Source organism: Mobula birostris, chromosome 7 (assembly GCF_030028105.1).
Source record: "Mobula birostris isolate sMobBir1 chromosome 7, sMobBir1.hap1, whole genome shotgun sequence".
Classification (NCBI taxonomy): Eukaryota; Metazoa; Chordata; class Chondrichthyes; order Myliobatiformes; family Myliobatidae; genus Mobula; species Mobula birostris.
In genome coordinates, this window is record NC_092376.1 from 47,456,660 (window position 1) to 47,483,383 (window position 26,724).

General features: G+C 41.1%; 1 protein-coding gene across 4 annotated transcripts in view; it reads right to left on the reverse strand.

Annotated features, from left to right (window-relative positions):
• zmym2 (zinc finger, MYM-type 2) overlaps positions 1-26,724 on the reverse strand; it is a 152,558-nt gene that overhangs the window by 43,322 nt on the left and 82,512 nt on the right. For all 4 annotated transcript variants that reach the window (XM_072263077.1, XM_072263078.1, XM_072263074.1 and 1 more), the window contains 4 exons: positions 12,853-13,025; positions 10,567-10,732; positions 7,560-7,600; positions 70-205 (listed from right to left, as the gene is read on the reverse strand). In XM_072263077.1, the coding sequence (XP_072119178.1) occupies positions 70-205; positions 7,560-7,600; positions 10,567-10,732; positions 12,853-13,025 (516 nt within the window). The remainder of the gene's footprint in view (positions 1-69; positions 206-7,559; positions 7,601-10,566; positions 10,733-12,852; positions 13,026-26,724) is intronic.

The window sequence follows — 26,724 nt, forward strand, 5'->3', positions numbered from 1 at the left end:
GAATTCAGAAAAACCTTCTGAGACCTATCCATGCAGTTGCTAGCTGGTTGGAAGATGAGAAGTTCATACCTGTTTGACAGGATTTTGACTGCATATGAGGTTTACAGTATGTCGCCTTTGTTTGGGTCAAAGGTTTGCACAGCAATGCTTTATTTTTCAGCTCTTTTACAGGTGTTGGTGAAGGTGTCAGTGTCTGATTAGAAGCCTAAAATAGTAAATAAAGACTGTTAATAAAGAAATATATTTACACCTTTCTTTTTTTAAAACAAGAGCAAAAGCATAAAAGGGGGATAAATACCTCGAGGAATATTTCTGGATTACAAACAAATGCAAATTATCAGCAGGTTTAGTTAGTATTTCCAGCATTTTCAATTTAAATTTCAGAATTCGCAGTATTCTCTATTCTTTTTCAGTTTTTTTCACTGATTTCTAAATGGGGGGAGGGGAAAAAATTACAACTTAGACATTTGATGCTGCAGAAAAAAGGACTGATTTCAAGCCAGGGGAGATTACATTCCAAAGCTCCCTTCTAATAGATTATGGCTTAATGTCAAGCACCTATCACAGGTAGAGGAAATTTAACACAGAGCAAAGTGAAAGGATTTATTTTGGAAAAAAGAACTAGAACAGGAAAAACAGCAAAGTTCTAAAGACTATTCAGGAACAAAGGGATCTCTATGTACATGGACAAGAATCAATAAGAGTGCCAGAAAATGTTGAGGAAGTAGTTAGTCAAGCACAAGCTGTCCTGTGCTTCACAACTGCAGGCATAGAACAAAAAAACAAGGTTATGTCGAACACTGGTTAGGCCACATTTAAGTATTATTTTGATTTTTGGCTACAGCATTTTAGGAAGAACCTGAAAGGGAATACAGGAATGATTGAAGGGATGGAGGAATTCATCTACAAGGTTAAACTGAGGAATCTGGGATTGCTCTCCCTGCAGTAAAAAAAGGATTGTGAGGAGATCTGATAAGACTTGTATTAGATCTCCTCTATAAAAAGGATTAGATTAGATGTAACATCTCTCGATTTATCCTTTGATAAACAGTTCATGGGACAGATGATGCAGATGTTAAGTGGTGGGTGAAATGAAGAAAGAATGTTTTAATGTACAGAGTGATGTACAACCCATTCGCTACACAGGTAGTGGAAATCGTAATTCTTAAAATGTGACAGGCACTTAGGAAGAGAAGTTTACAGGACTACAGCCTAGACTGCTCTCCAAAGAGCTCTAATTAACCCCATGGGCCAAATAATCTTTGTGCTATAATGATTCAATAATTCCCTGGCAATTAAATGGTCAAAGTTGCATTAAAATACTGTCATGCCTAAATTTAATATCGGAAGCCTTGATCACAAATGTGGAGATCAATCCCAGAAATCCCCAGTAGGAGTTGAGTGATATTTCTAAAGCACTATACAGCAAGACAGTTGGTGGGTGTGTTGGTGCATGGTATGGTGAGTAGACAATTACTGAATTTGCAACTCACTGAGGATTGGCTCTTCTGCTGTTTCATTTGTAGGGGGAGGATTCCAATTATTATAATTATTTGATAATCAAATGAATTGCAGATGCTGGAAATATCAATGAAGAACAGTAAGTGCACATCAACAGTTTGGATCGCATTTGCAGAGAGAGAGAGAAGTGGAGTTATATTCAAGGTCGAGGACCCTTCATCAGAACTGGGAAGTAGAGAAAAAAGTTATTGTAAAGTTATACATAAGGCAGGGAATGGATAAAACAAAGAGAATACCTGCAATATTGTTTCAGTGGGGATAAATTGTTAATGGGTAGATAAAAATCTGTCAGATCAAAGTTCAAAGTAAATTTTTTATCAAAGTATGTATATGTCACCATATACTACCCTGAGATATATTTTCTTGCAGGCATTCAGGAAACCTTGCAGTCATAGGTTGGGATGGGAGTGGGATAGAACTACTGGTTTCCTGTCATTTTAATTCTCAACCTCACATTCACTCGGAACCATCTATGGTCTCCTGCACTGTTACCTTGACAAAGACAGTTATTTTAATAAATTTATGACAATTGCAGGCCAAATGTTTCATCCCCAGAACATTAATGGAGGAATTTCTCAGAAGTCTGCCTCAGATCTGCCCACCTGCTCTGACCATGGGGTTAAAATCAGACTACCCATAGGTTATTGTGCAATGTTTAACTCAGTCTGCAACTTTTCAAGTGATGAAGCAGTTCACGCCCATTTGTTGTCTACTGCTTTCATTTGAGATTGCCATCATCCACAGACTATTCTGTTCATGCACAATACTATTATCATCACTAAACCAATATCACCCGGATGTCATTATTTGCCAGAAGCTCGAGCACTGATTTAAAAAAAAACTCTGCCTCTTGTGTTGCAAATACCTTCCCATTAATGAAGAAGGAGTTGTATCATTTTCACACTCCAATGAGCAGTGGCAGTCAGTCTGTGTATTTTGTGTCTTTGGTATATCTTGCACGTATGGTTATAGTGAAATAGCTGCCACATGCTCCTATCGTTTTAAAGTGGTGTGAATTAATCAGATAAGAACTGTTAATTCAATTCAAACTCAAATGTTTACTGCAATTTGGTTGCAATTGAAAGTTACGTAACAACTAAGATTTTGTTTACATTTCATAACCAGCTAAAAATACTCCAGAATGTAATTTCTCATATAGCAAACATTCCAGGAATTGGTTAAATGCAACTGCTCCAATACTGGTATGAATGCTACCTTCCTGTACTTAAACAGAATGGGACATGTTTTATAAATCTTCTGCAGAGATCAATGAGCTGTAGTGATGATCAACAGGCAGATGATACTTAACAATATTTAAATAAACAAAACTTAAAACAAAGAAGCCTAGCTTGGAAAATAGTAGATAACCAAAAAGAGAGTCAAATTCTGTAGTTGTCCCAGAATTTATGAATATGTTTGGACTACTGTATCAAATAATCTTCCAGAAATAGTAGGGGACAGAGGGTCCAGTGAGATGGAGGAACTGAGCGAAATACATGTTAGTAGGGAAGTGGTGTTAGGTAAATTGAAGGGATTGAAGGCAGATAAATCCCCAGGGCCAGATGGTCTGCATCCCAGGGTGCTTAAGGAAGTAGCCCAAGAAATAGTGGATGCATTAGTGATAATTTTTCAAAACTCGTTAGATTCTGGACTAGTTCCTGAGGATTGGAGGGTGGTTAATGTAACTCCACTTTTTAAAAAAGGAGGGAGAGAGAAACCGGGGAATTATAGACCGGTTAGCCTAACGTCGGTGGTGGGGAAACTGCTGGAGTCAGTTATCAAGAATGTGATAACAGCACATTTGGAAAGCGGTGAAATGATCGGACAAAGTCAGCATGGATTTGTGAAAGGAAAATCATGTCTGACGAATCTCATAGAATTTTTTGAGGATGTAACTAGTAGAGTGGATAGGGGAGAACCAGTGGATGTGGTATATTTGGATTTTCAGAAGGCTTTTGACAAGGTCCCACACAGGAGATTAGTGTGCAAACTTAAAGCACACGGTATTGCGGGTAAGGTATTGGTGTGGGTGGAGAGTTGGTTAGCAGACAGGAAGCAAAGAGTGGGAATAAACGGGACCTTTTCAGAATGGCAGGCGGTGACTAGTGGGGTACCGCAAGGCTCAGTGCTGGGACCCCAGTTGTTTACAATATATATTAATGACTTGGATGAGGGAATTAAATGCAGCATCTCCAAGTTTGCGGATGACACGAAGCTGGGTGGCAGTGTTAGCTGTGAGGAGGATGCTAAGAGGATGCAGGGTGACTTGGATAGGTTGGGTGAGTGGGCAAATTCATGGCAGATGCAATTTAATGTGGATAAATGTGAAGTTATCCACTTTGGTGGTAAAAATAGGAAAACAGTTTGAGGATAGAGGGGAAGCCTTTTAGGACCGAGATTAGGAAAAACTTCTTCACACAGAGAGTGGTGAATCTGTGGAATTCTCTGCCACAGGAAACAGTTGAGGCCAGTTCATTGGCTATATTTAAGAGGGAGTTAGATATGGCCCTTGTGGCTACGGGGGTCAGGGGGTATGGAGGGAAGCTGGGGCGGGGTTCTGAGTTGGATGATCAGCCATGATCATAATAAATGGTGGTGCAGGCTCAAAGGGCCGAATGGCCTACTCCTGCACCTATTTCCTATGTATGTTTCTAAATGGAGTCCTGCTGGAATCTTGATTATGTTTCTAATAATTATGTCACAAATGAACAACTGACATTACTCAAGTCTTTAGGGTTACTTTTCTAATATCAAAGAAGAGACTATAAAAGTAGTTCCATTGTTTTTCAATAGATTGCCGTAAAATTCAAGGAATATAGTGCCTATAAAAAGTATTAACCCCCCCTCCCCCCGGAAAGGTTTCATGTTTTATTTTTTTTACAACATTGAGTCACAGTGGACTTAATTTGGCTTTTTTGACACTGATCAACAGAAAAAGACTCATCCTTGTCAAAAAGTATGCATACTTTCTGTATATCAGACTTATTTCCTTATTTTAGGCTTGTGGTAAAGACAAAGCGCATTAGAAAACAAATTCCCTTGCAAGCAAAAACACTGCCGGAATGAAAAGAACAAACTTTCCAAATTATAGTATAATCTCAGTATCCTCAACCAGATCTGATTACATATAACATGAAAAGCAAGAGAATCAAGGCTTCTATATTATAACACAACTGCACTGAGCATTTATTTACTTGTTGAAACTTTTGGACTGCAAAAAGCACATTGGTAATGTGTTTAATTGTGTCCATTTAAAAAAAAAGGTCAAGGTAATTTCTTATATTAAGAGATAAGAAATAACAGGAATTGGCCAAATATCTACAGGAGTAATGCTTCATAAGTTTGCTGCTGATTCTGTGCCTTTAGATCACTTTACCAGTCCTGTTGGTTCTCTTTGTGTCCAAAACATAACCATCACACCCTAGACATAATGACTGAGTAACTACTGCTTGCTGAGGTAGAAAATTCTGAAGATTTTCAACCATCTGTGTATAGAAACTCTCCTCATCTCAGTCGTAAATTGATGACTCCTTCTATTGAAAATACTATTCAACTCTCCAGCAAGAGAAAACAGCCTCTTGGAATCTACTCTGTGAAAAAAACTGTCAAAATTATACTGATGCTCTAAATAACTAATTTTCAATTCATCTCCATTTTAATTCAGAATCGTTCTGGAATTTATCACTTCACTCTGGTTTCTTGCCTGTTAAAACCAGAAAAGCAGCCTAAATAATAAGTGGAAATGGATTTTAATGCTTCTTATTGACATAACAGGAGAAGAGTTGCCCAATTTTGAATATATTGTTCCCTTCAACTCAGTCTTCCAAATAGTACACACATAATCTTTTCTCACTGGTCGCATTACATTTAGAGTTCTATTAAATATTCAGTTAAGACACAGATTTTGCTGCATAGCCAGTGTTTATTACTTTAGGGTTAATGTAATAAACTGTAATTTTTCTTGAGAAAATGGTGATGAACCACCTTCAAAAGCAATCTGTGCAGTGTGTGGACTGTAAATGCTGTTGGGTCACAAGTTCCGGTGTTCAGGCGCAGTAACAATATATCCAAATCAGGTGAGTGTGCATTTTGGTTTGGAACTAACAAGTGGTGCCATTTACTTGTGTCTGCTTGCTTATGTCCTCCTTTGTGCAGGAAATCATAGGTTTGGGAATTACTGCAACAAACTCTACAGCTGTGGTGTGTTATTGGTGGACAAAGTGAATGCTTTAGACTGGGTGTTTCTCGTGATTGCAAGACCCTCTTGGACATTGTTAACGTGGATTGCCGCAAGTTTGGTGCATTGAGTTATTGGTGGACAGCAGGAGCAGATGGTGAAGGGGCTGCATGGCCTTGGTTGTAGCGAACACTAGGCCTCAAGCAGACCTCTGCAGCATTCAATTGGCAGAAGGGTTTGGCCTAATATTGGCATGGTTGGATTTTACTGATATTCAGTACATGCTTGTGATTACAAGGACTAGGCCTCATCCATGGTGTTGCCTGTTTACAACTGCCAAGAGAGAGATATTGGAGCCGATGTACTCCACCAGGGTGGTGTGGCATGACACCCAGGCTGGAGTCAGTACTGCCCCCAGTGTTCGCTTGGCAGAGTCAAGGTCTATTTGTGGTTGACTGTAGACTCATGGTTCAAGTTTGGATGCAACAAAACAATGATCTGAAACACAAGAGTAAACCTACAACAGAATGATTTTAAAAGAAAACTCATGTTTTGGAATGGCCAAGTCAGAGTCCAGACCTTAACCCAACTGAGATGCTGTGGCATAACCTGAAGAGGGCTGTTTATACAAGGTATTCCTGAAATATTGATAAACTGAAACAGTTTTGTATGGAGGAATAGTCTAAAATTCTTCCTCACCATTGTATAAGTCTGATCAGCAGCTACAGGAAACGTTTGGTGAAGGTTTTTGCTGCTAAAGGAGATTTTATCTGTTATTAAATACAAGGGTTCACATACTTTTTCCAGCCTGGACTGTGAATGATTAAACAATATGTTCAATAAAGACATGAAAAGTATAATTGTTTGTGTGTTATTAGTTTAGTCAGATTGTGTGTGTTTATTATTGTGACTTAGATGAAGATCTGACCACATTTTATGAGTAATTAATGTAGAAATCTAGGTAATTGCAAAAGGTTCACAAACTTTTTCTTGCAACTGTATGTGGAGAAGTTGTACAAACTTGGATGTTTCAACAGTACTGGAGGCTGAGAAGTGAATTGATAAAAGCATATAAAATTATGACAGTCATAGATGGGATAGATTGTCAGAATCTATATCTCAGGGTGGAAATGTCAAATACTGGTGGATATAGGTTTAAAGTACAATGGGAATGTTTAAAGGAGATGTATGAGCAATTTTTTTTATGCACAGAGTGCTTATGCCTGGAATGCTTTGCCAGGGAAGGTGGTAAAATCAGATACAAGAGTAATGCTTAAAAGACATTGTTTAAGACAGTGATGTAAACAAGCAAGGAGTAAAGTGATAGTGATCATGTTCAGACAGATGGAACGAGTTTAGTTTGGCATTGTGGGCACCACAGACATGATGGCCCCAGGGCCTGTTTCTGCACTGTTTCGCTGTATGTTCTGCCCACTTCTAGTCAGCAGTGAACTGAGGGAGGTCGATAATAGTAGCGGTAGTGGTGGTGGTGATTAGATTTGCTCATGTTGGAGGGTTTTTGATAGCACTTGTGCAGTGCAAGTGTTTCACCATACAGGTGACGGGAAATATCTGTGTGTTCTGGAATGTTGTTTAGGCCCAGCTGCCTTCCGGCACTGACTGCTTCATTCTCGAGAAGTTGTGAATGGAACTGAGCAATATAAACGTAATAAATAGCAATAAACTGACTTCATTAATGCGGTAATAAACACTAAGATGATCACATTTTGCTAAAAATATGATTCTAAGCCCCAATGCCCCAAATTAAAAAGATTGGCGCACAGAAGGCAATCCTGTGAAAAAACTAGGTTTAAATACCAACTGCAGTTATAGGAAAAAATACTATCTGAAAAATACTCACTGTAACTTTAAAGACTTGGGTCTGAATAATATGATCTGAAACTGGAAAAAAAGCAAAATTTTTAATTAGGCATAGTTTTACACTGAAAAAATTGATTGGAATCATAATTTCAGTGTTGCATGATTTTAATCTAAAATACAGGTAAATAAAAAATCTTCGCACCTAATAATCTAGTATGTACAATCCAGTAAACATGAAACAATTTCAGAGCAGCAAACGCCCAGATTCAATCCCTGCTTAGAAGAGAGTAAATTGATACCAGCCATCACTTTAACAGGAATAATAAAATTGGTCTCCGTGTCCTAGTTTTAGTGGTAGTGGGGAATGGAGAGAGACTGCCACCCACAGGCCAAACTCATAATTGCTTCCTGTGATCAAAGCTTGAAGTAGTAAACCCAAGTGAACACAAGCTGGGCAGAAATGTGTTAAAGAATAATGTTTCTCCTTTTCCATTTTTAAAATATATGTATAAAACTATAATTATTTATACAAACCTAAGTACACATTAAGATGATATAAAAAGAAATTAGACACTTAAATAGATAATTATGTGCAGTTGAAATTCTACTCTATTAGGCTAAATAATGATATTAGTTGTTAAGAAAAATAGTAATAATAGAGGATTAATAATAATTTCCATATATCTCTTCTGGACCATTTCTTCTGGTCCAAAATGTTGTATGTAAGCCTATGTAACTACCATTGTAGGTGTTTATATCCTAACTTGTTCATGTTTGCTCCTACCCCCAAACATAATTATCCAATCCCTATGTACTTATTTACTTAATTTTATCATTTTTTATCCCTTTCCCAAATCTTTTCCTTTACTTGTGTTAATTCTCCATTTTCCAAAAAAAAAGAAAACAAAAACAGTAAAAGGTTATACATGTGAAAATAGTTCACGATACTTGTGAATTCCTTATCCAAATAAAAAAATTAAAAAAAGAAACTGTAAAAGATGGAAATAAAAAAGTTTTCTTGCTTAATATATTAAAAAAAAAGAATAATGTTTCTCCAAGAAAAATGCCTGACAATCATGTCTTCTGGAGTCAAAGCTTTAAGAGGAGGATAGGGAAAGATAGATGAAAAATAAAATAAAACTTCTAAATTTAAAATGCTGTAATATACAAGTAAAGATTCTACACTCAACCATGAATGTTAGTAAGTATTTACGAACTCATAATCATGAAACATACTTCCACTAGTGTATTAAGTATTAGGTTCATCATCAAGAGTCATTGCTAGCAGAATTTGCACCAAGTACTTATTAAAATGGCTAACTATACAGTTAATTCAAATGATATATGAGCCACAGGCTATTAAAATCAGACTTATCATCACTGACTTTTGTCTATTGTTTTGTGGCAGCAGTACAGAGCAAAGACATAAAATTTACTATTAATTACAAACATAAGTGAATAGGGCACAAAAAAATCAGAAGGTAGTGTTCATAGGTTCTCAAGCTGTTCAGAAATCTGATGGAGAGGAAGAAGCTATTGAGTGTGGGTCTTCAGGCTCCTATACCACCTCCTCTTTATAGTAATAAGAAGAGGGCACATCCCTGGGTGATGAGGGTTCTTAATCCTGGATGCGGCTTTCCTGAAGCATTGCCTTTATAAGATGTCCTCAAAGGGTGGGGAAGCTAGTGCCCATGATGGAGCCGATTAAGTCTACAACCCTCTGCAACTTTTTTAAAATCCTGTGCATTGGAGCCTCCAAATCAGACTGTGATGCATCCAGTCAGAATGCTCTCCCAACATATACATGAACAAAATTTTAGGTGTCTTTTGGTGACATACCAAATCTCCTCAAACTCCTAACAAAGTAGATCTGCTTGTGTACCTTCCTGCATCAATATGCTCTGCTTAGCCACACAATCATAAATTTAGAGAGAGCAGTGTGTTAAGCACGCATCTGAGGTACACTGTGTTGACAGTGAGGTGATGTTATTATTGATATACACTGATGAGGAAGTCAAGGATCCAGTTGTAGACGGAGGTACAAAGGCATGTTTTTTTAAGCTTATATTTAATACATTGTTTATTAGAAAGCACAAAAGTACATGCAAATGAAAGAAGTGGCTTTGCTGAAATGCTTTTTTGTTGAGGTGTCTTGGAAGGAGTGTTTAAAAGTTTTAATTCAATGTTGCATAGACTAATCTTTTTGGTGTTGGTGCTTTGCTTATCCGAACACCACGAGTAGATTAAAAAAAAATTCTATAAGAGCACGTGGGATGCTGATTTTCTGGCAAAATGAAAATGAAATTCAAAGATGAGAGACTGCATTCATGCACAGTGATGAGTAGGTAGAACTTTTTTCCTTAGAGCAGTAAAGGTTTGTGATGCTTTACAGAGGTATTTAAAATTGAGCAGCTTCAGGCCATAACATGATAACTGGGAAAAACTCAAGGTGGTGGTGACTTTTCTTTTAATGCAGCTCCAGTATATTGTAATGATTGGAGGTACACTGGCCCAAAGGGCAGTGAAGGCAAATTCAGTAACGACTTCGAATGGGAAGGTGAATATACACTTCAACATTTTACAGGATGATGGGAAAGTACAATCAATGAGGTGTTTTCCAGTATTACCACACAATTATAATACTGCTTGGTAAGCTTATATTAAAGCTGTCGTGGGTGACAATAGTAAACAGAAATATTGGAACAATGACCATTGCTCCTGTCTCAACAGAACTGTTAAGTCTGCAAATGTATTAACCATAAAATAATATATAAATCTTGAGTAAACATGATTAAATAGGGAACATTTAGTTAAGGATGGGAAGGTTCGTTGCTGGTTACATGGGAATGGCGAACCAGTAAGACACTATAAGGAAAGTTATAGATAAATGAGGAAATACCTTTCCCCATAGTTTGTTAACTGAGAGTGCAGTTGCTATCAGGAAAGTGGCAAATCTGGACTGCTCTGCAGTTGGCTGGTAGGGGTAGTGATTGCAATGTGTAAATATCTCTATGTGCAATGCATTTTTCTGGTGATTAAGCACTTACCCACATTCATGTTTTCAGGACCTTTTTGTGTAAACATGTTAGGTTCATTCTGTTGACTATAAAACTGCAGAAGGCATTGCTGATTACAAAAATGCTTCATTTCTCCCCGCCACTGAACCGTTTCACTCAATTCTCTCTGTGCTTTACAGCAATCACATCTTGCAGCCTAAAATGAAAGAAATAAAATTCAATTACTTCACTTGTATGCAAAATATCTTTTTGAATTATAACTGAGTTATATAGGATTGGATTTACATGCATTTGGAAAGGCATAGCCTGGTTAGGGACAGTCAGTGACTTTGTGCCAGGCAGAATAAGCCTTACAAACTTGATCAAGTTTTTTGAGATGGGGTCAAAGAAGCTTGATGAGAGTAAGGCAGTGACTGTTATCTACATAGGCATCTGATAAGATCCTCATGATAGATTGATTCAGAAAGATAAAGATGCATTGGATCCAGGGTGAATTGTCAGTTCAGATTCGGACAGAGATTAGTTGGGGTGGGGTGGGGTGGACAGGGAGGTTGTTATTCAGGCCGGAGGTCCATGACCAGTGCTGCTCCGCAATGATGAGTGTTGGGACCTCTATTGTTTGTGATGCATGTCAATGACTTGGATGAAAATATAGGTGAGTGGATTAACAAAATTGGGGATGAAGACTGGTGAAGTAGTGAGACAGAGCAGAATATGGTTCAGTTAGATACGGCTTGAGAGTTTAATCTGGGCAAGTGTGAGGTGCTGCTCTTTGAGAGTTAAATGAAAGGAGAAAGTGTACAGTTAATAGCATATACCTTAATAGCATTGAAATGCACAGGGATTTTAGGATCCAGGTCCACAGTTCACGGAAAGTGTATGCAAATAGCTAAGGTGGTAAAGAAGGTGTATGACATGCTAGCCTTCATTGGTAGGGGTTACAAGCTGCAGTAATGTGAAACTTTAGTCAGATTGCACTAGGAGTATTGCATGCCAGGAAGGATGTGAAGAGGGTGCAGAAGAGATTTACCATGATGCTGCCTGGATTAGAGGGTATAAGGTATAAGGAAGGGTTGGATAAACTTGAGTTGCTCTCGCTTGAGCGTTGGAGGTTTGACAGACGTTTTTAAAAATATGAGTCACAGATAGACCATCAGAATCTTTTCTCAGGGGTAGGCATGTCAAGCACCTGAGGTTATGTTTTTAAGATTAGAAGAAGGGCAAGTATTTTGTTAAACGCAGAGAGCAGTAGGTGCCTGGAATATATTACCAAATGGCAGGAGGAGGCAGTTTGGTGATATTTAAGAAGCTTTTGAATAGACACATGGATGTGAAGGGAATGGAGAATATAGATAATACACAGAAAGAGAACACTGGCATCAAGATCAGTACAATATTGTGGACCAAGTGGCCTGTCTTGTGCTGTACTATTCTATGCTTGTTCTACAGCTCTGCTCAATATAGATACCATAAGAAGATTAGCACAGGGATTTATATTTAAAAAAACTTGTGGGCAGCAAATTAAATATATAAATTTTTAGATCAAATTTGATTAAATAATACACTTAAATATTTTATTATGGTAGTTGTCTGATAGCTTAAAGTTTAAGCTTTGTAAGTTGCTCACTTTTCCTCATGTAAATTTTGTTCTGTATTTTTCTCTAAAATGATACTACTAAAAAAGAGAATATTAAGAGGTGCCTATAATGTTATGCCATCAAGAAGTTGAGGTCACATTGTTTACTCCAGATAGATTATTAAAACCACACAGTGGCAGCATATGACAAAAAGCTAAGCAACGTAAATCTTTGTGGAAGATGCAAAAATGCTCAACTTGTATATACAATTTACCACAAGTTCATATTAGCCCTTTCATGTCAATCCACACAACTAAACAAGAAAACACAGAAAGAAAACTGCACATTTCAAAACACACAAGATTTCACAATCATTCTGAAAACACACAAAAGAAAATTTCTAATAGAATTGATACTGTGACAATAAGATAATTTCCATTTCATTAATAATCTTTGTGAAAAATCTAACAAGTAGTTATCTATTATTCTATATAACACCCAAAAGGTCATCATCTACAGTTTTGCCCTTATATACTATTGTCTGCACAATTGTTTCCATTCCAACATAATAGTTCTGTCCAATCAGCAATATTCTACAGAGTTGGCATTATATCCGAGTGAAGCAATTTTTTAATCAGACTTCAAACAAAGGAACTATTTGCAAACTATTTTGGGAATTTTAATTGTGTACAATAATGTATGGTAAAAGCATTGAAATAATAAGATAAACTTCACTGACCTTAAAGTACCAGTCTATAAACCGTTTGCAACAGTCGTCACTACAAAAATCCCTTGCTTTTCCATCAATTTCTTTAGCTGCAGCCCGCTTGCACATCTGGGAGCAGTAACTGCAGGTAACACAGCGCAGACCCAGACGTTTTGTAAAGTCTTGCTTGTACAGAAGCTTACAGCCTAAAAACAAACATTTTTTTTCACACAATTGTCCATCTTGTAAATATTGTAAGCAAACTTGGATAAAACCAAGTAGTGGAAAATGCATATTTTTAACATCCAGGTTAGATTGCTTCATCTATTTAGCTTTTTACCCTTTGTACATAAGAAAGAGAAGCAGTAAAAGCTGTATTACTCTGCCATTCAATAAGACCATGGCTGAATTGATCATGGCTGAACAAGACCATTGCCTTCACCTCCATTTTCTTTCCAAATCCACATAACCTCTATTTCCCCTTCCATGCAAAAATCCATCTAATCCTTGAATATAAAGAGCAACTCAGTAATCATAAGCTTCTGTGGTAGAGATTTCTAAAGATTTGTTACACTTAAAGAAATTCACCCACAATTTAGCCTTCAATGGGTAAAGTTGCACAGTCTTTATTCTCACTCAAAAACAAATTTGAGCCTCATCCTTTCAGGCTCCTTCAAACCATGCAACTTTATAAGTGATTAACCCTCTAGTTTCTAAACACCAGAGAACATAGGGCTTATCAGTTCAATCTTTCCTCTTCCCTGGAATCAATGGGGTGCCAGGAAGGTAGTTAACTTTTCTTTATCTGGGAGATGAAAACTGTAAGCATGTGTTCTAATCAAAGTCCTACATAGCTGTAATATTCTTCAATACATGCGCTCTCTTTGATTCAATAACAGCAAGTAAAAGCATACAACTTGATACAAAACTCTATTTTCCTCAAAAGGGTTGGGTCAGAGTTGAAATAAGTTATCAGGATTTACAAATTTTGGGAAAATGGAATTGAGATTTCATTCAGCCACTACTTAATTAAAAGGTAGGACAGTCTTTCGAGTTGGTGGACCGGTCCGTGTTCTAAGACCTCATCTGTGGATCTGAATGAATACACCACAGCTGTCACAGACCTTATACAGTGTAGACAAATGTGTCCCCATAAAATCAGTTTTCCCAACAAGAAGCCCTGGATGAACCATGAGATATGCAATCTGCTGAGGGGCAGATCAGAGACATTCAAGTCTAGTGACTAACAAGGTTACAGGAGATCCAGGTGCAAACTCTGAAAAGCCATCTCATGGTAAAGTGGCAATTGCAGACTAAGCTTGAATCAATGAAGAATCCCCATCAGCTGTGGTAGGGCTTGAGTACTATCGCCTCTTACAGAGTGAAATTAAGCAACATAGCAATAGGGCTTCACTTCCAGATGAGTTCAATGCCTTCAATGCTCGCTTTGACCTTCAAAACATGGAGGAACCATCACAAACTCCCCCCCGATGATACTGTGATTCCAGCCTCTAAGACCGACACAAGAGCATCCTTAGAAAGGTGAACCCAAGGAAAGCATCTGACCCATATGGGGTACCTAGTCAAACACTAAGGATCTGAGCTGATGATTGACAGGACAGTTCACTGAGATCTTTTATCTCTCGCTTTGGCAGTCTGAGGTACCCATCCGCTTCAAGCAGGCTTCAATTATACCGGTGCCTAAGAAGAACGTGGTAGCCTGCCTCAATGACTATTATCCAGTAGCACTTACATCCACATTGATGAACTGTTTTGAGAGGTTGGTGGTTGGTGTGCTTTAAAAAGGAGCGCGAAACGGGGACTCTGGATCGTGTGATCGAGGAACGGTCACAGCAGGAGGAGGAGCAAGGGGCTTGGGAGAGTGCTCAGTGCTGGGAAGCAGCTCAGGTGAGTGTGCTTTAAAAAGGAGCGTGAAGGGCAACTGAAGGGTTAAACAGAGTGTTGATTAGTTGATTAGAGGGAGTGAGTACTTGAGATAATTGGAAGGGACAAATAAAAGGAGGGGCAACTGAAGAGGAGTGGCCAGTGTGTGAGTGGCTCAGGGTAGGAGTAGAGCTTTGAGGCTTTGGCTTGAGAGGCTTCAGTGAGCAGAGGCTGAGGATGAGCCTGCTCCCAGTGAGGTAAGGCTGGGTAAGTCCCTTTAATTAAGTTAACTAACTTAGGAGTAGGTAATGGAAGCAGCAGTTAGGGCAGTTGAGTGCTCCGTATGCAGTATGTGGGAAGTCAGGGACAGCACAATTGTCCCTGATGACTACACTTGTAAAAGGTGCATCCAACTGCAGCTCCTGACAAACCAAGTTAGGGAACTGAAGCTGGAGCTGGATGAACTTTGGATCATTCGCGAGGCAGAGGGAGAAATAGACGGGAGTTTCAGGGAGATAGTCACCCCTAAAGTCAGGAGGCAGGAAGCTGGGTGACTGTCAGGACAGGGAAGGGGAGTAGACAGAATGAGCAGGGCATCCCTGTGGCTGTTCCCACCAATAATAAGTATACCGTTTTGGATACTGTTGGTGAGGACGACCTACCAGGGACAAGTTGTAGTGGTCACGTCTCTGGCACCGAGACCCTAAGCTCAGAAAGGAAGGAGGGAAAAGAGGAGAGCAGTAGTGATAGGGGATTCGATAGTTAGGGGGAACAGATAAGAGGTTCTGTGGGAGAGATTGAGAATCCCAGATTGTCTGTTATCTCAGATCTCGATATCTTGGATCGAATGCTCGGTATTCTCAAGAGGGAGGGTGAGCAGCCAGATGTCGTGGCCCATGTAGGGACCAATGACGTAGATAGGAAGGAGGGGGAGGTCCTGCAAAGAGAGTTTTGGGAGTTAGGTGCAAAGTTGAAGGACAGGACCTCCAGGGTTTCAATCTCAGGACTTTTACCCATGCCACGTGCTAGTGAGGCTAGAAATAGGAAGATAATGCAGCTAAATATGTGGCTAAGGAGATGGTGCAGGAGGGAGGGCTTCATGTTTCTAGACAATTGGGCTTTGTTCCAGGGAAGGTGGGACCTATTCCAATGGGGCAGTTTGCACCTGAAATGGAGGGGGACTAACATCCTTGCGGGTAGATTTGCTAGTTCTACTCAGGGGGGTTTAAACTAGATTTGCAGGGGGAGGGAACCAGAGTGTTAGAGCAGATAGTGAGGTGGAGGAGGGTAAAGGTCATGCGAGGACTGCATGTATAGACAGTAATCAAAGGTTTGTATGTTATAGAAATGTTCTCAGGTGCATCTATTTCAATGCAAGGAGTATTGAAGGTAAGGCAGATGAGTTTAGGGCATGGATTGCAGGTGGGATTACGACATTATTGCTATTAGTGAGACTTGGTAGAAGGAAGGGCAAGACTGGCAGCTTAATGTTCCGGGGTTCCATTGTTACAGGTGTGACAGAGGGGGAGGGATGAAAGGGGGAGGAGTGGCATTACTAGTCAGGGAGAATATCACAGCCGGAGGGCTTGTCTACAGAGGCCATATGGGAGGAACAGCAAAGGGGTGACCACACTAATAGGGTTGTATTATAGACTGTCCAATAGTCAGAGAGAATTGGAGGAGCAAATCTGTAGAGAGATAGCAGACCGATGTAAGAAAAAGAAAGTTGTAACAGGGGATTTTAACTTTCCACATATTGACTGGGACTCCCACACTGTGAAGGGGTTAGATGGCGTGGAGTTTGTCAAATGTGTTCAGGAAAGTTTTCTAAATCAATATATAGAGGTACCAATGAGAGAGGATGCAATACTTGATCTCCTATTAGGGAACCAGACAGGTCAGGTGACAAGTATGTGTAGGTGAACATTTTGTCATCAGTTTCAAGTTAATTATAGATAACGATAGGTCTGGTCCTCAAGTTAAGGTTCTAAATTGGAGAAGGGCCAATTTTGAGGAAATGAGGAAGGATCTAGGAAGAGTGGATTGGGATAAGTTGTTTTCTGGCAAGGATGTGTTCAGTATGTGGAAGGCATTCAAAGGTGAAATTTTAAGAGTGCAGAGTTTGCAAGTTCCTGCCAGGATTAAAGGCAAAGTTAACAGGCATAGGGAGCTTTGGTTTTCAAGGGATACTGGCAATCTGGTTAAGAAATTAAGGACCTCAAGGGTGGCATTCTCAGGATAGCTGCCAATGCTACGTGACAGTGATGGTAAGAATTGGAGGAGGTGGCAGTTGAATGTGTGACTGAGGTGTTGGTGCAGGGGGCAGGGTTTCAGATTTTTGGATCATTGGGATCCCTTCTGGGGAGCAATATCCTTGCAGGTAGATTTGCTAGAATGGTTCAGGAGGGTTTAAACTAATTTGCAAGGGGGATGGGACCCGGAGCGATAGAGCAGTGAAAGAAGTGCATGGAGTAAAGCCAGATCTAACATATAGAGAGGCTTTGAGGAAAGAGAAGCAGAATAAACGGTGTAAAGACAGTAAGGTAGAAGGGCTGAAATGTGTGTACTTCAATGCAAGAAGCACCAGGAACAAAGGTGATGAACTGACAGCCTGGATACATACATGGAATTATGATGTAATGGCCATTACAGAGACTTGGCTGGCACCAGGGCAGGAATGGATTCTCAATATTCCTGGATTTCAGTGCTTTAAAAGGGATAGAGGGGGGAAAAGGGGAGGAGGGGTGGCATTACTGGTCAGAGATACTATTACAGCTACAGAAAGGGTGGGTAATGTAGCAGGATCCTCTTTTGAGTCAGTATGGGTGGAAGTCAGGAACAGGAAGGGAGCAGTTACTCTATTGGGGGTATTCTATAGGCCCCCTGGTAGCAGCAGAGATACAGAGGAGCAGATTGGGAGGCAGATTTTGGAAAGGTGCAAAAATAACAGGGTTGTTATCATGAGTGACTTTAACTTCCCTAATATTGATTGGCATCTGATTAGTTCCAAGGGTTTAGATGGGGCAGAGTTTGTTAAGTGTGTCCAGGATGGATTCCTGTCACAGTATATGGACAGGCCGACCAGGAGGAATGCCATACTAGATCTAGTACTAGGTAATAAACCGGGTCAGGATACAGAACACTCAGTGGGTGAGCATCTGGGGGACAGTGACCACCGCTCCCTGGCCTTTAGCATTATCATGGAAAAGGACAGAATCAGAGAGGCCAGGAAAATTTTTAATTGGGGAAGGGCAAATTATGAGGCTATTAGGCTAGAACTTGCGGGTGTGAATTGGGATGATGTTTTTGCAGGGAAATGTACTATGGGCATGTGGTCGATGTTTACAGATCTCTTGCAGAATGTTAGGGATAAATTTGCCCCGGTGAGGAAGATAAAGAATGGTAGGGTGAGGGAACCATGGGTGACAAGTGAGGTGGAAAATCTAGTCAGGTGGAAGAAGGCAGCATACATGAGGTTTAGGAAGCAAGGATCAGATGGGTCTATTGAGGAATATAGAGAAGCAAGAAAGGAGCTTAAGAAGGGGCTGAGAAGAGCAAGAAGGGGGCATGAGGAGGCCTTGGCAAGTAGGGTAAAGGAAAACCCCAAGGCATTCTTCAATTATGTGAAGAAAAAAAGGATGACAGGAGTGAAGGTAGGACTGATTACAGATAAAGGTGGGAAGATGTGCCTGGAGGCTGTGGAAGTGAGTGAGGTCCTCAAAGAATACTTCTCTTCGGTATTCACCAATGAGAGGGAACTTGATGACGATGAGGACAATATGAGTGAGGTTGATGTTCTGGAGCATGTTGATATTAAGGGAGAGGAGGTGTTGGGGTTATTAAAATACATTAGGACAGATAAGTCCCCGGGGCCTGACGGAATATTCCCCAGGCTGCTCCATGAGGTGAGGGAAGAGATTGCTGAGCCTCTGGCGGGGATCTTTGTGTCCTTGTTGTCCACGGGAATGGTACCAGAGGATTGGAGGGAGGCGAATGTTGTCCCCTTGTTCAAAAAAGGTAGTAGGGATAGCCCGGGTAATTATAGACCAGTGAGCCTTACGTCTGTGGTGGGAAAGCTGTTGGAAAAGGCTCTTAGAGATAGGATCTCTGGGCACTTACAGAATCATGGTCTGATCAGGGACAGTCAGCATGGCTTTGTGAAAGGCAGATCGTGTCTAACAAGCCTGATAGAGTTCTTTGAGGAGGTGACCAGGCATATAGATGAGGATAGTGCAGTGGATATGATCTATATGGATTTTAGTAAGGCATTTGACAAGGTTCCACATGGTAGGCTTATTCAGAAAGCCAGAAGGCATGGGATCCAGGGAAGTTTGGCCAGGTGGATTCAGAATTGGCTTGCCTGCAGAAGGCAGAGGGTGGTGGTGGAGGGAGTACATTCAGATTGGAGGATTGTGACTAGTGGTGTTCCACAAGGATCTGTTCTGGGACCTCTACTTTTTGTGATTTTTATTAATGACCTGGATGTGGGGGCAGAAGGGTGGGTTGGCAAGTTTGCAGACGACACAAAGGTTGGTGGTGTTGTAGGTAGTGTAGAGGATTGTCGAAGATTGCAGAGAGACATTGATAGGATACAGAAGTGGGCTGAGAAGTGGCAGGGTACAAAGTAAATGGCAGGATACTTGGTAGTGTGGAGGAGCAGAGGGATCTGGGGGTACATGTCCACAGATCCCTGAAAGTTGCCTCACAGATGGATAGGGTAGTTAGGAAAGCTTATGGGGTGTTAGCTTTCATAAGTCGAGGGATAGAGTTTAAGAGTCGTGATGTAATGATGCAGCTCTATAAAACTCTGTTTTGGCCACACCTGGAGTACTGTGTCCAGTTCTGGTTGCCTCACTATAGGAAGGATGTGAAAGCATTGGAAAGGGTACAGAGGAGATTTACCAGGATGCTGCCTGGTTTAGAGAGTATGCATTATGATCAGAGATTAAGGGAGCTAGGGCTTTACTCTTTGGAGAGAAGAAGGATGAGAGGAGACATGATAGAGGTGTACAAGATAATAAGAGGAATAGATAGAGTGGATAGCCAGCGCCTCTTCCCCAGGGCACCACTGCTCAATACAAGAGGACATGGCTTTAAGGTAAGGGGTGGGAAGTTCAAGGGGGATATTAGAGGAAGGTTTTTCACTCAAAGAGTGGTTGGTGCGTGGAATGCGCTGCCTGAGTCAGTGGTGGAGGCAGATACACTAGTGAAGTTTAAGAGACTACTAGACAGGTATATGGAGGGATTTAAGGTGGGGGCTTATATGGGAGGCAGGGTTTGAGGGTCGGCACAACATGTGGGCTGAAGGGCCTGTAATGTGCTGTACTATTCTATGTTCTATGAAAAAGAGAGAGGTGTATAGCAGGTATAGGCAACAAGGAACAAATGAGGTACTTGAAGAGTATAAAAATGCAAGAAAATACTGAAGAAGGAAATCAGGAAGGCAAAAAGAAGACGAGTTTGCTTTGGCAGATAATGTGAAGGTAAACCCGAAGGGTTTCTACAAGTATATTAGGAGTAAAAGGATAATAAGGAACAAAATTGGTCCCCTAGAAGATCAAAGTGGTTGTCTATGTGTGGAGACTCACGAGATGAGGGAGATCTTAAACAATTTTTTTGCATCAGTATTTACTCAGGAAACTGGCATAGTGTATATGGAAGGAAGGGAAACAAGCAGCACTGTCATGGAACATATAGAGATTAAAGAGGAGGAGGTGCTTGCTGCCTTACAGCGAATAAAGGTAGATAAATCCCCCGGGTCTGACATGATATTTCCTCGGACCTTGAGAGAGATTAGTGTAGAAATTGCAGGGGCCCTGGCAGAAATATTTAAAATGTCCTTAGCCACAGATATGGTGCCGGAGGATTGAAGGGTAGCTCATGTTGCTCTGTTGTTTAAAAAAGGCTCCAAAAGTAAACCAGGTAATTACAGGCTGGTGAGCCTGACATCAGTAGTAGGTAAATTATTGGAAGGTGTACTGAGAGATCGGATATACAAGTATTTGGACAGCCAAGGGCTGATTAAGGATAGTCAGCATGGCTTTGTGCATGATAGATTGTGTTTAACGAATCTTGTAGAGCTTTTCGAGGTTACCAAGAAAGTAGACGAAGGAAAGGCTGTGGATGTTGTCTACATGGACTTCAGTAAGGCCTTTGACAAGGTCTCACATGGGAGGTTTAGACACTAGGTATCCACGGAGAGGGTGTAAAGTGGATTCGAAATTGGCTGTGTGGGAGAAGACAGAGGGTGGTAGTGGATGATTGCTTATCAGACTGGAGGCTTGTGACTGATGGTGTGCCTCAGGGATCTGTGCCAGGACCATTGTTGTTTGTTGTCTACATCAATGATCTAGATAATAATGTGGTGAATTGGATCAGCAAGTTTGCTGATGACACTAAGATTGTGGACAACGAGGAAGGCTTTCAAAGCTTGCAGAGGGACCTGGACCAACTGGAAAAATGGGCCAGAAAATGGCAGATGGAATTTAATGCAGACAAGTGTGACGTGTTGCATTTTGGAAGGACAAATCAAGGTAGGACATACACAGTAAATGGCAGGGCACTGAGGAGTGCAGAGAAACAAAGAGATCTGGGAGTTCAGATACATAATTCCCTGAAAGTGGCGTCACAGGTAGACAGGGTTGTAAAGAAGGCTTCTGGCATCTTGGCATTCATAAATCAAAGTATTGAGTATAGGAGTTGGGATGTTACTGTGAGGTTGTATAAGACATTGGTGAGGCCAAATTTGGAGTATTGTGTACAGTTCTGGTCACCTAACTATAGGAAGGATATCAGTAAGATTGAAAGAGTGCAGAGATTTACTAGGATGTTGCCGGGTCTTCAGGAGTTGAGTTACAAGGAAAGATTGAACAGGTTAGGACTTTATTCCTTGGAGCGTAGAAGAATGAGGGGAGATTTGATAGAGGTTTACAAAATTATGAGGGGTATAGACAGAGTAAATGTGAATAGGCTCTTTCCACTTAGATTAGCGATTAACGGGTCCCTTTTGGAATGGCAGGCGGTGACCAGTGGGGTACCGCAGGGTTCAGTGCTGGGACTGCAGCTGTTTACAATATACATTAATGATTTAGATGAAGGGATTAAAAGTAACATTAGCAAATTTGCAGATGACACAAAGCTGGGTGGCAGTGTGAAATGTGAGGAGGATGTTATGAAAATGCAGGGTGACTTGGACAGGCTGGGTGAGTGGGCGGATGCATGGCAGATGCAGTGAGGTTATCCACTTTGGTGGTAAGAACAAGAAGGCAGATTATTATCTAAATGGAATCAAGTTAGGAAAAGAGGGAGTACAACGAGATCTAGGTGTTCTTGTACATCAGTCACTGAAAGCAAGCATGCAGGTACAGCAGGCAGTGAAGAAAGCTAATGGCATGCTGGCCTTCATAACAAGGGGAATTGAGTATAGGAGCAAAGAGGTCCTTCTGCAGCTGTATAGGGTCCTGGTGAGACCATACCTGGAGTATTGTGTACAGTTTTGATCTCCAAATTTGAGGAAGGACATTCTTGCTATTGAGGGAGTGCAGCGTAGGTTCACAAGGTTAATTCCCGGGATGGTGGAACTGTCATATATTGAAAGATTGGAGCGACTAGGCTTGTATGGATGAGATGGGATCTGATTGAAATATATAAGATTATTAAGGGATTGGACACGCTGAAGGCAGGAAGTATGTTCCCACTGATGGGTGAATCCAGAACCAGAGGTTATAGTTTAACAATAAGGGGTAGGCCATTTAGAACGGAGTTGAGGAAAAACTTTTTCACCCAGAGAGTGGTGGATATGTGGAATGCTCTGCCCAGAAGGCAGTGGAGGCCAAGTCTCTGGATACTTTCAAGAAAGAGATGGATAGAGCTCTTAAAGATAGTGGAATCAAAGGTTATGGGGATAAGGCAGGAACTGGATACTGACTGCGGATGATCAGCCATGATCACAGTGAATGGCGATGCTGGCTTGAAGGGCCGAATGGCCTACTCCTGCACCTATTGTCTATTAGGGGAGATAAATACGAGAGCTTTAGGGTGAAAGGGGAAAGGTTTAGGGGGAACTTCTTCACTCGGAGTGGTGGGAGTGTGGAACGAGCTGCCATCTGATGTGGTAAATGCGGGCTCACTCTTAAGCTTTAAGAATAAATTGGATAGGTAAATGGATGGGAGAGGTCTGGAGGGTTATGGACTGGATGCAGGTCAATGGGACTAGTGGAATAATGTTTTGGCACAGACTAAAAGGGCTGAATGGCCTGTTTTCTGTGCTGCAGTGTTCTATGGTTGTAAATATAGAGTGCCCATAAAAAGTATTCCCCCCACCCCCTGGTCTTCATGTTTTATTGTTTTATAACATTGAATCACAGTGGATTTAATTTGACTTTTTTTGGACATTGATCAACAGAAAAAGGCTTTCTTGTCAAAATGAAAAGTGATCTAAATTAATTACATATACAAAAAACAAACTATTTACCCCCTTAATATAACACACCGAATCAGCACAGGTGCAGCCAATTAGTTATAGAAGTCACATAATTAGTTAAATGGAGATCACCTGTGTGCAGTCAAGGTGTTTCAATTTTACTGTAGCAAAAATACACCTGTATCTGGAAGGTCCAACTGCTGGTGAGGGAGTCTCCTGGCAAAAACTACAGCATGAAGACAAAAGAACACTCCAAGCAACTCTGCGAAAACGTTATTGAAAAGCACAAGTAAGGAGATAGATACAAGAAAACTAGACAACTGGGTGACCCGTTGGGGCACCCTTTGAGAGAGGAGTAGTGCAGTCTGATGTGACCAGAATGAACATTAAATTTTCCTGAATGCTATTGGTATCAATTTGCTTTGGAAATTAAAGAAGAAAACCTCAGTTTATTAAAGAACGACGCGTAGCAAGGCAAATATAGCTCCTCCTCGTTTAACGGAGGACACCTTTGATGGCATCATTTCTGGTTGATCTGCCACCCTTGTGCCTGTTTTTGTCATTCTGGAGATGTGCAGCCCTTTCTTTCATCCCCCCGTCTCTTCATCTCTTCTGCTGTTTGTTGTTTGTCTCTGATCCTGGAGACGTGCATTTCTCAGCTCCTTTGTCTCTTGGTCTCTCCTCCTTCTATGCCAGTTGCTGTCATTTTGGAGACGCGCATGCCTCTCCTCCTCTGTCTCTTCTTCTCACCTTTTTTGTCCTGACTCTTTGATCCTGGAGTCGTGCGGCCCTGGCATCATCCGATTCTTGTTCTCTCCCTCTCCTTGCTGCTTCCCGACAACGTTTGACGTCATCTCTTGACCATAATGTCCCCCTTCTCTTTCCACGCGGCATAATTAGGCTGATCATATTTTTTTTTACCCTAATGCTGGATAGAAGATATGAAGCAGTAACACCGAAGCCTCCGGGATGCTGATTATTCTTGATGATGTGGTTGGTGCTCTCCTAAATGGACGTGATATAGTCACCACTGTCCTTTGACTGCAGCAAAAGGTTTGATGGGTGTCTCGAAGAACATCATTACAATAAGATTTAATTATCTCTTATTGATGGGTCTCAGTTTGATCTGTCCCAATGCTGCACATGCTGATGGTGATTAGCAGAACGTGACTGCTCGAAATAGAGCTGCCCTGCCCTTTGCTCCGGTTGGTGTCGCTGCTGTGAGCACCGTGAGTTGCTTCTGAGGCTGGCCGTGCGCATGCGTCGTGGTGTCGCGTCGCGGTTTCCATCACAGCTGGCAGCAGTTCTCGGGTGAAAGCGGCGCTGTTGATTTTGGTGAGTGAGCAATTTTATACGAACATATAACTCTGAACTTTCCCTGCATTCTGTAAGTTAGCGCATCTTAAGTCCATTTAGCCAAAAATAGTGCTGCTGTAATGCACAGTTTGCGCTAAATGGAGGTTACAGACAAACATATCATGAGAGTTTTAGTAGTATATAGATTTCCAAGTCACTGACTATCCCTTGGAGTACAGTTAAGACGATCATCAAGAAATCTGCCTAGAGCAGGCCACCTCAAAAACTGAGTGACCAAGCAAGGAGGGGACTAGTGAGAGAGACCCCATGAAAACTCTGGAGGAGTTACAAGCTTCAGTGGCTAAGATGGGAGAGACTGCACATACAACAGTTGTTGCCCAGGTGCTTCACCAATCGCAGCTTTATGAACAGTGGCAAAGAGGAAAAACTCACGTGAAATCTTGGCTAGAGTTTGCCAGAAGGCATGTGGGAGACTGAAGTCAGCTGGAAGATTTTTTTAGCATGTCGCACCAGATAGTCAGACATTCTTGTCTGGCATGTGGTGTCAGGATTGGTCTCCTTTCGGATTAACCCGGTCACGATATGAACGTTCCTGACTCAACCCTTGTTTTTTACGAGGCCCAGTGGCTAGCTCGACGCTCAACCCGGCACAGATGGAAAGCTGGAAGATGGTTCTGATGAAACCAAAATTGAGTCTTTTGGCCATCAGACTAAATGGTATGTTTGGTGTAAACCAAACACCACACATCAGCAAAAACACATCATCCCTACTGTGAAGCATGGTGGCAGCTGCATCATGCTGTAGGGATGCTTCACTGCAGCAGGCCCTGGAAGGCTTGTGAAGGTAGAGGGTAAAATGAATGCAGCAAAATACAGGGAAATCCTGGAGGAAAACCTGATGCAGTCTGCAAGAGAACTGTGACTTAGGAGAAGATTTGTTTTCTAGTCTGACAATAACCGCAAGCATAAAGCCAAAGCTACACAGAAAATGGCTTAAAAACAACTAAGTTAATGTCCTGGAGTGGCCAAGTCAAGGGTCCAGACGTCAATCCAATTTAGAATTTATGGCTGGACTTGAAAAGGGCTGGTTCACTCATGATCCACATGCAATCTGACAGAGCTTGAGCAGTTTTCTAAAGAAGAATAGGAAAGAACTGCAGTGTCCAGATGTGCAAAGCTGATAGAGACCTATCCACACAAACTCAAGTCTGTAATTGCTGCCAAGGGTGTATCTACTAAATACAAACTTGAAGGGAGTGAATACTTATGCAATCAATTATCTTGTGTTTTGTATTTGTAATTCATTCAGCTCACTTTGTAGAGATCTGATTTCACTTTGACATGAAAGTCTTATTCTGCTGATTAGTGTCAAAAAAAGCCGAATTAAATCCTCTGTGATTCAATGTTGCAAAACAGGAAAACTTCCGGGGGGAAGGTGGTGAATACTTTTTATAGGCACTGTATAACTCCTGCCTGAGAATTGACTTTGATCCACTCCAATTTGCCTACTGGCAATAAGTCCACAGCTGATGCCATTTCATTGGCTCTTCACATAATCCTGGAACATCTGGGTCACAAAGATGCACACAACAGGATGCTCTTTATTGACCACAGCTAGGCATTCAATATTATCATCCCCTTAAAATTCATCAACAAGCATCAAGTCCTTGGCCTCAATACCTCCTTGTGCAATTGGATCCTCGATTTCTTAACTTGCAGACCACAGTCAGTTCAGATTGGCAACAACATCTCCTCCACAATCCTGTGTCCTTAGCCCCCATGGCTGTGTGGCTAAGCACAGCTTCAGTGCTATATTTAAGATTGCTGATGACACCACTGTGGTAGGCTGATTCAAAGGTGGTGATGAATCAGCATATAGGAAGGAGACTGAAAATCTGACAGAGTGGTGCCTCAACAACAACCTCTTACTCAATGTCAGCACGATTATTGACTTCAGGAGCAACTGGACATCCATGGGTCAGTCCTCACCGGGGGATCAGAGATAGAGAGGGTCAGCAGCTTTAAATTCCCTGGTGTTACCATTTTGGAGGACCTGTCCTGGGCCCAGGATCTAAATGCAATTACGAAGAAAGCACAACAGTGCCTCTACTTCCTTCGGAGTTTATAAAGATTCAGCAAGACATCTAAAACTTTGACAAACTTCTAGAGATGTGCAGTGGAGAGTATATGGACTAGTTGTTTCGATGCCCTTGAATGGAAAATCCAACAAAAAAAATAGTGGATAAGGCTCAGCCTATCACAAGTAATGCTGTCCCCACCAT